Raw genomic sequence first — 13,471 nt, 5'->3', positions numbered from 1 at the left:
GAAATGAGACTCTATTTCTTCAACTATTGTTTTACTTCCCTCAGTAAAGTCTTATACTTTTTTATATAGGGCCACAATATTTTTGTTGAATTTATTCTTAGTTTTGGTTGTTATTGAGCATGAGATTATATATGTATCCATTTATACATATATTTAAGATTATGTATAATATATGATTTTTTAAAAAATTCAATTTTATTGAGATTGTTCACATACCATACAATCCTCCAAAGTGCACAATGAATTGCCCATGGTATCATCATACAGCTGTGCATCCATTATTCCAGAAAAGAAATAAAAACTAAAAACAAACTCAAATCCTCCCATACCCCTAACCACCCCTTCCTCCATTATTGACTCATAGTACTGGTATCATACATTTATTTCTGTTGATGAAAGAATGTTAAAATACTACTAACTGTAGTACATAGTTTGCAAAAGGTAATTTTTTCCCAATATACCCCTCTATTATTAACTTCTAGTTATAGTGTCATACATTTGTTCTAGTTCATGAAAGAGATTTCTAATATTTGTACAGTTAACCATGGACATTGTCCACCACAAAATTCACTGTTTTATACATTCCCATATTTTAACCTCCAACTTTCCTTTGGTGACATACGTGACTCTAAGCTTTCCCTTTCCACCACATTCATACACCATTCAGCACTGTTAGTTATTCTCACAATAACATTCTACCATCACCTCTGTCTATTTCCAAACACTTAAGCTCAACCTAGTTATACATTCTGTTCATAATAAGCAACTGCTCCCCATTCTGTAGCCTCATTCTATATCCTGGTAACTTATGTTTCACGTCTGTGAGTTTACATATTATAATTAGTTCATATCAGTGAGACCCTGCAATATTTGTCCTTATGTGTTTACATATTATAATTCATATCAGTGAGACCATACAATATTTGTCCTTTTGTGTCTGACTTATTTCACTCAATATAGTGCCCTCAAGGTTTCTTCATTAACCCCGTTTTTCTTTGCTTTTTGTTTTTTTGTTTTTCTTAAAGACAGTTTTGTTCACCCACCATATATTTCATCCTAAGTAAACAAGCGATGGTTCCCTGTATAATTATGTATTTATGCATTCACCACCATCACCACTAACTATATAAGGACATTTCCATTTCTTCTACAAAGGAGGAATAGTCAAAGAAGGTAGAGAGACAAAAGAAAAAGAAAAAGAAAGAAAAAGAATGACAGTTAAAAAGCAAAAAAAGGAACAATAGAATTAAACTAAAGTACAATAAAAGAGTCAGACAACATCACCATCGTCAAGAATCCCATACCCCTCCTTTATGTCTCCCCTCTTATAGGCATTTAGCTTTGGTATATTGCCTTTGTTACATTAAAGGAAGCATAATACAAACTTTCTGTTAACTATAGTCTCTAGTTTGCATTGATTGCATTTTTCCCCAATTCCACCCCATTTTTAACACCTTCCAAGGTTGACATTCATCTCTTCTCCCTCATGTAAAAACACATTTGTACAGGTGTTTCATAACTGTTGAGCACTCTAGGTTTCACTGAGTTATACAGTCCCAGTCTTTATCTTTCTTCTTTCCTTCTGGTGTCCCACATGCTCCTAACCTTTCTCTTTCAACCATACTCACAGTCATCTTTGTTCAGTGTACTTAAATTGTTGTGCTATCATCACCCAAAATCATGTTCCAAACTTCTCACTCCTGTCTTTTCCTAGCTGTCTGTAGTGCTCCCTTTAGTATTTCTTGTAGAGCAGGTATCTTGTTCACAAACTCTCTCATTATCTGTTTGTCAGGGAATATTTTAGACTCTCCCTCATATTTGAAGGAGTTTTGCTGGATATAGGATTCTTGGTTGGCGGTTTTTCTCTTTCCGTATCTTAAATATATCACACCACTTCCTTCTCGCCTCCGTGGTTTCTACTGAGAAATTCACATATAGTCTTATCAAGCTTCCTTTGTATGTGATGGATCGCTTTTCTCTTGCTGCTTTCAGGAGTCTCTCTGTCTTTGACATCTGATAATCTGATTATTAAGTGTCTTGGCGTAGGTCTATTCAGATCTACTCTGTTTGGGGTAAGCTGTGCTTCTTGGATCTGTAATTTTATGTCTTTCCTAAGAGATGGGAAATTTTCATTGATTATTTCCTCTATTATTGCTTCTGCCCTTTTTCCCTTCTCTTCTCCTTCTGGGACACCCATGACATGTATGTTCATGTACTTCATATTGTCATTCAATTCCCTGAGATGTTGTTCATCTTTTTCCATTCTTTTTCCTATCTGTTCTTTTGTGTGTAGGATTTCAGGTGCCTTGTTCTCCAGTTCCTGAGTGTTTTCTTTTGCCTCTTGAACTCTGCTGTTATACGTCTCCATGGCGTTTTTCATCTCTTGTGTTGCGCGTTTCGTTTCCGTAGACTCTGCCAGTAGTTTTTTCAAACTTTTGATTTCTACCTTATGTTCACCCAGTGTTTTCTTTATAGCCTTAATTTCTTTTGCCATATCTTCCCTGAACTTGTTGACTTGGTTTTTGACATGATTTAGCATATTTCTTTGAAAATCTTTAATTGTTTGAGATAGAGTTATATCTCAACTCTATCTTAATTGAGGTGTAAGTTTGTTCCTTTGACTGGGCCGTATCTTCATTTTTCCTAATGTAATTTGTAGTTTTCTGTTTGTCTAGTCATCTGGTTTCCTTAGTTATCCCAATCAGATTTTCCTAGACTAGACTGGGTTCAGGTTTCAGAGTGGGGCTATATTCAGAGTCAAGTTTCCCTGAGGGTGTGTCTTAGAAGATTGACAGACTTTCCTGTGAGGCCTCTAGCTGCTGTGCTTTTCCTAACCTGCCCAGCAGATGGCACCTGCCAGACTGTCGCTCCCAACTGGTGTAAGGAGGTGTGGCTCTTTAATTCTTAGCTTAGTTTGTTTCTGTTTTGACTATTTTTCCCCAGGCCCTGGGATCTGAGTTCTGAAGGGAGTGCTGACACTAGAGCTGGGCCCCACGTCCTTCCTTTTAGGGAAGATACACCCCCTAGGGAGTTATCTTCCACATTTGAATGGCTCCTTTGTCTCTCTAACTCTGTAACTCCACCCCTGTCTGGGTCAGAGTGCTGTGAACTGAAAATGGCTACTCAGGTTGAGAGAGAGAAAAAGGGAAAGAAAGCCCCCTTTCAGAGCCAGTCCATGGTCCCCAGTTTCGCCTTTTGGTCAGATAGAGCACCTGGTTCCCTGGGCTCCCTCTCCCAGGGCACTGGTGTCCTCTGGCGCTCCAAGGTCAGTCTCTAAAAGCCTCCATATTTTTCCTGTTTTTTTAAATTAATTTTTTTTTTCCATCAGCCCCACCTCCCCTCCACTGGAGCAACCTCGGAATACTTTGCTGTTTTGTTTTGTGTTTGTAGCTTGTATTCAGCATCCACTTTTGTTAATTAAAACCCCAGTTGCAGCTGGGCTGAGCTATATTCGCATGCTCCAAGAATGCTGCTTTCTCCCACAGTGAGGTCCTACAGCTCAGCCCGCCATGGGCGGAGGGGGCTCCTGGCGCATGTCCATAGTTTGTACTTACAGATTTTATGCTGCAATCTCAGCCATTCCACCCAATCCAGGTTGGTGTACGATGTGTGGACAGTCACGATTGTCCCCCAGCAGTTGTTCCAGATTATTTACTAGTTGTTCCTGGTTGTTTATTAGTTGCTCCAGGAGACTAACTAAATTCCACACTTCTCTATGCCACCATCTTGCCCCCTCTCCTATATATGACTTTTGATACTAATTCCATTTTAATGCAATTATTATCATTCTTTACAAAGAGACAAACAAAAAATAGTTTTCTACTACTCCTGTACACAAATGAGATATGAACTATTCTAATTATGGATAATAAACAGCATTTTACTATTTCTTAGATGTATACCTCTTTCCATTCCTTAAACGCAGCCCTAATCTAAGCTCCTGAATTGCCCATTGGTCTCTATTCCTTCACTTAATTTCTTCTCAATGTGAGCAACTAACAGAATCACCTTCCAGAAGAATTTCTTTAACTATAGCCCCCTTTATGAAATACCAATAATAGTTCCCAATTATAAAATAAAAACATCTAATTACAGACATTATGAGCTTTTAGCAAAAGACATTTATCTAATCAAGCTGCTCTAGTATTTTCAGACAAGTTGATGTTTGTCCCACCCAACTAACATCATCCTGCCTCCCAATACTGCTTCACTTAGCTCTACTCACTCGCCTTACATTTTTTCTCCTTTTCTAATTCCTTAGCATATCCTCATCTCTGAAATTAATAACTGAGATTAACTGACTCTGAAATTTGTTTTGTATATCCTCTGTTTTTCATTCTAGATTAACCCAAAGACAAAATGGTAACTCCTTTATCATTTCATTAAGATACAATATTCCAATTAAAAAAATAAAATAGGATGTCACATTGTACATTAAATCATGTATTTTGTCTTAATGGACTAAAACAAAAGGATGAAATAAATAGGCAGTTTTTCCGTATGAGTCCTCCAAAAATTGTCAACTGAACAACAAACGGGGCAAGAAACTGATTTAAAAGACAACATATATTCTGTTTATAGTTAATAAAAATATACAAAGGAGTAACTCATATGCTCTACACCTTTTAACCCGAGGGAGAAAGAAAGAGAGAGGAGGACAAAGGGAGGGGGGGAGAGGAGGAGGGGGAGGGGAAGGAAGGAAGGAAGGAAGGAAGGAAGGAAGGAAAAGAAAGAAAGAGAAAACAAAAAAGCTCCAACAAACTTAGCAAATCCTAAACTTTTTGTTCTCAGGACTCCCTTCAATATTTTTAAAAATTACTGAAGAACTGTACAACACAAAGAGTGAACCCTAACGTAAGCTATAGGTGATAACATAATTATAATAATATTGTTTCATCGTTACAAAGGTACCACAAAAGCGCAAAATGTTAATAACTGTGTGTGGTGTTGGGGATGATATGGGCACTCTACTTTCTGCATGATTCTTCTGTAGACCTATAGCGCCTTTAATACAAAAAAATTTTTTAATTAAAAAAAGAACTTATTTTAAATTTCTCTCTAGAACTTTAAAAACCTGAAAACTGAGAATCCTTCAAAGACCTCAGCTCAATCTGTTTCTCTCAAGCATATAAGAACTTTGAGATGTTTGTAATATAGTGGTAGATCAATTTGTTTCTCAAAAGCAGAAAGCAATCAAGCATTTAGATGACAGTTTCTACTCTTACCTCTATTGCTCGAATTACTTTAGAAAGTTCTTTAATAAGATGTCCAGGTCTAACATTGTCTGGAATTTCAAAGGCATGTTCAGACACAAGCTGGATTAACAAAGATAAGAAAAACAAAGTTATTTATACCTTAATATGTAAAAACTAATTTACTAAACCAATTAGGGGGCTCTTTAGATTTTACAGACATAGCTAAATACTACAGTGCTTCTTAATAAGCCAGGTCTCAGAGTTCATGTAGTTGGTATTATACCATCTAAGGAGATCCTCATTAACATACAATTCTCTTAGACTGGATTAAAGAATGGAATTGTCTCACAACAAATTTTGTTTTATATTGAGTGGTAACCCTGTACTCTATACCTCAAAGCCTACCAAAAATTCTAACTACTATTACTAATTAGTAAAGTAGCTAATTAAGCCTAACATTTAATTAATACTACGTAAGAAGTTATAAGAAGAAACATAGGCACTAAAACAATCCTAGTTTCTCATGAGAAGTCTAATTTAAATAAATTTTTGCAAACTTTAAGAGTCAAAAGCAAAAATAGGAAAAAGATCCTTCAAGGGGAAGGAGGAGTTAATTGATGAGTCTCCTTGTCAAATGACTTGTCAACCACTATCATTAATAATTGGAAATGGGCATAATAAATAATTTCTGCATCTAAGAACATTTTGTTTTTTTTTCAGACACACTCAACATACTGGTTTCTACTTTTGCTTTGCACGCTCTCTCCTTAATTTTAGCATAATTTTAAAAACAAACCAACAACAAATAACATTAAGTGCTAACTATGTGCCAGGCAAGATACTGTTCTAAATACTTTATGCATTAATCCTTCCAACAACACTATGACACAGACACTACTATTATTCCCATCTTACAACTGAGGGAACTGAAGTACAGAGGTTGGGTAATTTGCCCAAGATCCCAAAGCTTATTTATCAGTAGCAAAACTGAGATTTGAAACCAAACATCCAACTCCAGATTCTATGCTTTTAATCACCATACTAAGCTTCCTCTCATCTTAAAGCAAATGTAACGTAGTTAAATATAAACATGCTTTTTAAAATGCATTTCAAATGTAATGTATTAACAGTATTTATTATCTATTATCAAATTTTGGTCTGCATCAAAATCATTCACAGAGTGTGTTAAAAACAAAGATCCACATCCTATCTCAAATCTATTAAATCAGAATCTTTATAGGAGGACCCAAGGGTTTTACTTTTAAAAAGCTCTAAAGGCAAGTCTGATATGCACACAAGTTTGAAAACCACTAGTCTAAAGACTTCAGCAGGCAATAACAGTTTTTGCAACATATCTTCTGTTTTAATTTTATTATATAGATTTTAATGTGTTTATGCTTTTGCTTCTCCTCTAGATGGTGAAGTCTCTGGCAGCAGGCAACATGATTTTTATTTTCTTAAACCCTTCCTCAGTACCTTGCAATAGCAGGTACATAGCAATGATTATAAAGTGAAAGGGAGTAGAAAATTATTGGGAGGATAATCTTTTAATTACTCTCTCCCAATATTTCTTAAGAGCAGGATTTTAATTTCAAGTGAACATTTAAGAAATGAATATGGAAATGTATTTTCATCAGGTCACATATTTGTCATTTATCAAAGTGTTGTGTTCAAGTTCCACAGGGGAAGTATAGATGAGAAAGACAGTACCCATTGTTTTAAATGCTCATAAATCTAGTTAGAGAGACATGGGTACATTACCTTACATCCTTACATTAAATACTGCTACAACATTGGCACAAGAAGTATGCTATGGAAGCGTAAGGGAAGGAAATATTAATTCCAAATGGAGATCTGGGATGACCTTTTGGAGATGGGGGGATTCAAATGCAAACAAATAGACAATGTTTTCTGAAAATGGAAAGCTATGCTTGAACCTTGAACTCTCCTTTCCTTTATTTTTATGTATGTTTAGCAGTGTTTAAGAGCATAGGCTTTGCAATTGCAGAAACCTAAGGTTAAGTCCGAGCTCTACCAGTTATCTTGGGCAAATTCCTTAAGCTCTTTGAACCTTAGCTTTCCCATCTGTAAAATGGAGATAACACTAGCACCCAGACCTCATAAATTGCTTGAGGACTAAATAAGATTATGCATGTAAAGACTTGTCAAAGTATTTAGCACACTATAAGAGCTCAATGTCATTTACTATTATTCTACATCTACATATTTCTTAACCAACATCCTAGATATACCTGAAGTACTTTCTTTTCCAGATTAAAGATTAAAGCAATACCTAAGTATTTCATTCTCCTAAATATAAACATAAACTAGTACATTAGTATACACTGTAAAATAAAATGCATGTTGTATTTAAAGCATGATTTCCATTCTTTTTACTGCTGCCACTCACAAGTGCTGCCAAAACAGCATAAGGAATCTCTCTTCCTAATGCTGTCACATTAAGAACAAAAATTATTTCACCAAAGAAAACTACTTACATCTTTTTTCATCCATAATTTTAAAGCAGTATGCAATGCTTTCACTCCTTGCACAAGGTAAGTTTGAGGCTGGTATCCATCTTCTCTCAGTTCTGTGGAAATGCAAATGGAGAAGGGGAAAGGAGTTACAGTATTATCTTCATCTTCTTAGAAGAAGATAAAGGAGTTAACTTCAGATTTGATTAACCATTAAAAGAACAGAGTCTAACTATAACTTTCAAATTGATAGGGAAAAAATGAAATAAACAATTCAGAAGGCAAGAAAGAAAAAGAAACAGAATTATATTAAATATAATTGTACTAAATGTGCCACTTAAAAGAAAGACTGTCCTATCAAATTAAAAAATAAACTCAAAAGACATAAAAAACATACCAAAAATATAGAAAGGCTTAAAATAAAAAGAAGGAAAACAGGCTTTCAAAAGAGAGCTGGTATAGCTATATCAATAGATTAACATTTTATTAAAGGATCATTTCATAATAAGAGATTCATTCACCAAAAAGACATAATCTTTTAAAATCCGTGCACAATTAATAATCTAGATTGAATATATAGACAGCAGTAACTAGACAGAACTCCAGGAAGAAATAAGCAAGTCTACAATAACAGTGGAAGATTTTAACACACCTCACTTGCTAAATGATAGAATATGAAGACCCTACCCCCAAAAGAAAAAACCCTAAACCAACAGGCATATATTCAATTTCAACAATATAAAACAATTCAATGGTCACAAAGAGGATACTGAACCCAGTGACTGCAGAATACACATTCTTTTCAAACATACACAGAACATTTAGAAAAACCATCCATAATCTTGGGCAGTAAACAAGTCTCGAAAACAAATGTCCAAGGATCAAAATCATACATAGTGTTTTCTTTAACCATGCTAAACATGTCAAAATGTGTAGCATACCATACATAGAGGGAAATGTTTAAACCTTAAATGATTGTTAGAAAAGAAGACTGAAAATTACTGAGTCAAGGACTAACCAAAAAATTTAAAAAAGAAAGCAAACCAAACAATAATAAAAAAGTAGAAGAAAAAAATAACAAAACAGATTAACAAGCTTTAAACTGGTTCTCTTTATTATCTTTAAAAAGATAATAAAGTAGATAAAAAGACACAAATACCCAATATCAAGAATGAAAAAGAGACATCATACAAATGCTACAGATGTTAGTTAAGAGAATAACATGAACTCTATGCCAGTAATTGTAAAAATCTAGATGAGACACATTTCCAGAAATTAATTTATCAAAATGGACTCAATAAAAACTAACTTTTCCAGAACAGAAAAAGAAGGAACACTCCCAACTTTTCTGAGACTACAGTAACTTTCATACAAATCCTAACAAGGACAGTATGATAAGGAAAATTATGGGCCTATTTCACTCATGAACATACTGCCTAAAGAGAAAAAAATCCCTCCCCGTGTGTGTGTGTATGTGTGTGTGTGTGTGTATATATATATATACACATGAATAACAATAAACAAATGTATATATGAATACATATACAAATACAGACTATAATATTTTAATCTAACCCACAACTACATAATCATGATAATAAATCAACACCAAGTTTGGTTTAATATTGGAAAATCAAATAAATGTAACCACTAAATTAACAGATTAAAGAGAAAATCATAGAATTAATATATGGAGGAATAGCTTTTGATAAAATTCAACTACTACTGATCATTTTTTAAAAAGAAAGAAAAAAAAACAACCTTTTTGCCAACTTAGAGGACAAAAGAACTATGCTTTATATCTATAAAAGTTATCAAAAAAAAAAAAAAAAAAAAAGCTGACAGCAAACAGTACTTAATGGTGAAAGGCTGAAAACCTTCCCTTTGAGACTGGTAACAAGATTAAGGAGCCCACATACCACTTTTATTCAAATTGCCTAGGAGGTCCCAGCCGACCTGTTAAAGCAATAAAAATTAAAAAAAGGTATAAAGATTAGAAAAGAAGGAACGAAACTGTTATTTTCAAGGAGGATGTGACTATGTATTAGCGAACCCCAAAGAATCTTCGGACAAATTATTAGAATCATAGTTTTTAACAAGGTTGTTAGATAAGAAATCAGTGTAAAATTAACTACTTCTATATTCCAGCATCATATGGATATTAGGTTGAATCAGATAAAATTGCCAATATTTGACAAAAACAGCAATTTCATATGATCCAACCATATGTATATAATTTCACACATGATTACTATATATAATATATATCATTTATAATAGCACCAAAGAATATGAAGTACCTAGGAATAAATTTCGTAAGAGATTTAAGTACAAGATTTTTACCAAAATTCTGAAAGACATTAAAGAAGATCTAAATAAATGAGATGTCTCATGATTATTTCTACAAAACCCAGTAATACAATGATGTAAAATTTTACCAAAATTATCTCTAGATTCAATATGATCCAATGCAAATACCAACATGTTTTTGTTTATTTGCTTGTTTCTTTGGGAGTGTTGGGAGGTTCAGTTTTTGATAAACGAACTCAAAAATTTATATACAAGTAAAAGGCAAAGGAAGCCAAAGCACACTTGATGAGGAAAAATAAATTAGTAAGCCTTACCAGACATCAAGTCTTATCACAGTGCTAATAAGATATGTGCTTAGAATAGAGACAGACTAACAGACCAATGGAAGTGAAGAGAATATATTGCAGGACCTGCATATATATGTCAATACTTGATATAAGATTGGAGTAGTACTCTCAAGAACAGAAAAAGAATGGACTATTCAAAATATGGTGCTGGAATATACAGATTGAATATAATTCTTATCAAAACTCCAAGGGCATTTTTTGCAAAATGGAAAAACTCAGCCTAAAATTCATACGAAATGTCAAGGGACCCTGAATAGCCAAAATAATCTTGAAAGAGAAGAAAAAAAGATTGAGAACTCACACTCTCCAATTTCAAAACTTACTACAAAGCTACAGTAATTAAAATAGTGTAGTATTGGTATAAGGTCAGACACTGAAAAACGGAATACATTTGAGAGTCCAGAAATCAATTCATATGTTTATGGTCAATTGATTTGGGTGCTAAGACCATTCAATGGGGGAAAGAACAGTTTCTTCAATAAATGGTGCTGGGAAAACTAGATATGCATCTGCAAAAGAATAAAAGTGGGCCCTTACCTTGTACCAAATACAAAAATTAACTCAAATGGATCAAAGACCTAAATTTAAGAGCTAAAACTATAAAACTCTTAGAAGAAAACATGGGGGCAAATCTTCATGACCCTGGATTTGGCAAAAGTTTCTTAACTATGAGTAACAAAAGAAAAAGTAGATAAATTAGACTTCATTAAAATTAAAAACTTTTGTGCATCAAAGGATACTATCAAGAGAGTGAAAAGATGACCAAAAGAATGGAAGAAAATATCTGTAAATCATATATTTGTTAACACTTTACTCTCTAGAATATATAAGGAACTCACTACAACTCAACAACAAAAAAAACTCCTACAACTCAGTCCAATTCAAAAAAGGGCAAAAGACTTGAGCAGACAATTCTCCAAAGAAGATAAACAAATGGTAAATAAACACATGAAAACATGTTCAACATCATTAGGAAAATGCAAATCAAAACCACAATGAGTTATTACTTCACAGGGATGGCTAGGATAATTTTTAAAAAGGAAAATCAGTGTTGGAGAGTGTGCTGGTTTGGATGTTTTATGGCCCCCAAAATGCTATTATCTTTGATGCAATCTTGTGGAGGAGAACTTATTAGTGTTGATTAGATTGGAACCTTTGGATTAGGTTGTTTCCATGGAGAAGTGACCCACCCAACTGTAGGTGATAACTCTAATTAGACAATTTCCATGGAGATGTGGCCCCACCCATTCAGTGCAGACCTTGATTAGTTCATTGGAGCCCTATAAAATCTCAGACAGAAGGAGCTCATTGCTTGCTGCAGCTGAGAGACATTCTGAACACGGCCACTGAAAGTTGATATTGTGGAGAATGCCACTTTGAAACGCAAGCTGGGAGTAAGACGCCAGCCACGTGCCTTCCCAGCTAACAGAGATCTTCCGGATGCCAATGGCCTTTCTCCAGTGAACATACCCTATTGTTGATGCCTTACCTTGGATGCTTTATGGCCTTAAGACTGTAGCTTTGTAACCAAATAAACCCCCTTTATAAAAGCCAATCCATTTCTGGTGTTTTGCATAATGGCAGCATTAGCAAACCAGAACAGAGAACGTATGGAGAAACTGATCCCTTGTATATTGTTGGTGGGAATGTAAAATGGTGCAGCCACTGTGGAAAACAGTTTGTTGGTTCTTCAAAAAGTGGAACATAGAATTACCATATGACCTAGCAATTCCACTTTTAGGTATATACCCAAAAGAACTGACAAGGACTCAAGCAGATACTTGTGCACCAATGTTCACAGCACAATACTCAAATGGTGGAAACAACCTAAGTGTCCATCAGCAGATGAATGGATAAACAAAATGTGGTATACATATACAAAAAAGCCATAAAAATGAATGAAGTTCTGATATATGCCAACATTGATGAATCTTTTTAGACATCATGTTGAGTGAAATAAGCCAGACAAAAAAGACAAATATTGTGTGATTACACTTACATGAAAATCTAGAACAGGCAATTTTATAGAGACAGAAAGCAGATTAGAGGTTACCAGAGGCACAGAGGAGAGGAGGTGGGGAGTTACTGTTAAATGGGTACAGTTTCTGTTTGGAGTGATAAAAACATTTTGGACATACTGTTGGTAGTTGCCCAAAATTGTGAATGTAATTAATGCCACTGAATTGTATACTTAAAAGGCAAATTTTATGTTACATATATTTTACCACAATAAAAATAAAGACAGTGCTGGGACAAGTGGGTATTTACAAGGAAACAAATGAAAATACATCCTCTGCTTACATCATCCACACACAAAAAATCAGTTACATAGGAGATAAAGACTTAAATGTAAAACAGAAAACTGTAAAGGCTTTTAGAAGACAAAGAATATCTTGGGCTAAGAAGGGACTTCTTAAACAAGGTGCAAAAAACACTAACCATAAAAGTTGAGAAAATACTATTTTAAAATTAAGAAATTTTGTTCACCAATAGACACTACTAAGAATCAAAAGCCAAAAATGAAAATATCTATAATATGTATTATGAAGGGACTAGAATCCAGAACATTCAAAGAACTTCTATAAATCAATGTAAAAAGAAACTACCAAATTAAAATACTAACAGAAGACTTGAAGAGGCATTTCAATAAAGAAGAAATCTGATAGGCCAATAAACATGACAAAATGCTCAACTGCATTAACAATCAGGGAAATGCACATTAAAAGCACAAGGAATACTACTACCCACCCATCAGATTTTCAAACATTAAAATCTGACAATACCAGGTACTGGCTAGAGAATAAACCATTTGGAGCACTCTTACCCTGCCAGTGGAAATGTGAATGGTGCAGTGACTTTGGGAAACAATTTGGCATTAACTAGTAAATTCTATCTATGATCTAGCAATTCACTCATGGGTTATTCTCCGGAGTAGAAGAGGGCTTCTCTTTTTGTCATGTGGCTTTTAGTGAATTTAAAACCTCATATGTAGTATCATACAATAAAATGTACAAATTACTAATTACCTTTCAGGGTTTCCAGCAAGTTTTTGGCTACGAACCAACATATGGCTTCAAAGAAAGGGAATTTGAAAAGATCTGGTGTTTTTAGCCTTTTCTCCATCTCATAACACCTAAATGAATAA

General features: G+C 34.3%; 1 protein-coding gene across 1 annotated transcript in view; it reads right to left on the bottom strand.

Moving 5' to 3' along the window:
• Positions 1 to 13,471, bottom strand: part of KDM7A (lysine demethylase 7A) — a 102,388-nt gene that overhangs the window by 26,734 nt on the left and 62,183 nt on the right. Inside the window, exons 9-11 of the mRNA XM_037836030.1 lie at positions 13,353 to 13,459; positions 7,694 to 7,785; positions 5,226 to 5,315 (exon numbers count right to left, since the gene is read on the bottom strand). Of these exons, the coding sequence (XP_037691958.1) occupies positions 5,226 to 5,315; positions 7,694 to 7,785; positions 13,353 to 13,459 (289 nt within the window). The remainder of the gene's footprint in view (positions 1 to 5,225; positions 5,316 to 7,693; positions 7,786 to 13,352; positions 13,460 to 13,471) is intronic.

The sequence above is a fragment of the Choloepus didactylus genome, chromosome 5, assembly GCF_015220235.1.
Source record: "Choloepus didactylus isolate mChoDid1 chromosome 5, mChoDid1.pri, whole genome shotgun sequence".
Taxonomy (NCBI): domain Eukaryota; kingdom Metazoa; phylum Chordata; class Mammalia; order Pilosa; family Megalonychidae; genus Choloepus; species Choloepus didactylus.
The sequence above is the reverse complement of the archived record's forward strand: the minus strand, read 5'-3'. Positions and strand labels throughout refer to the sequence as shown.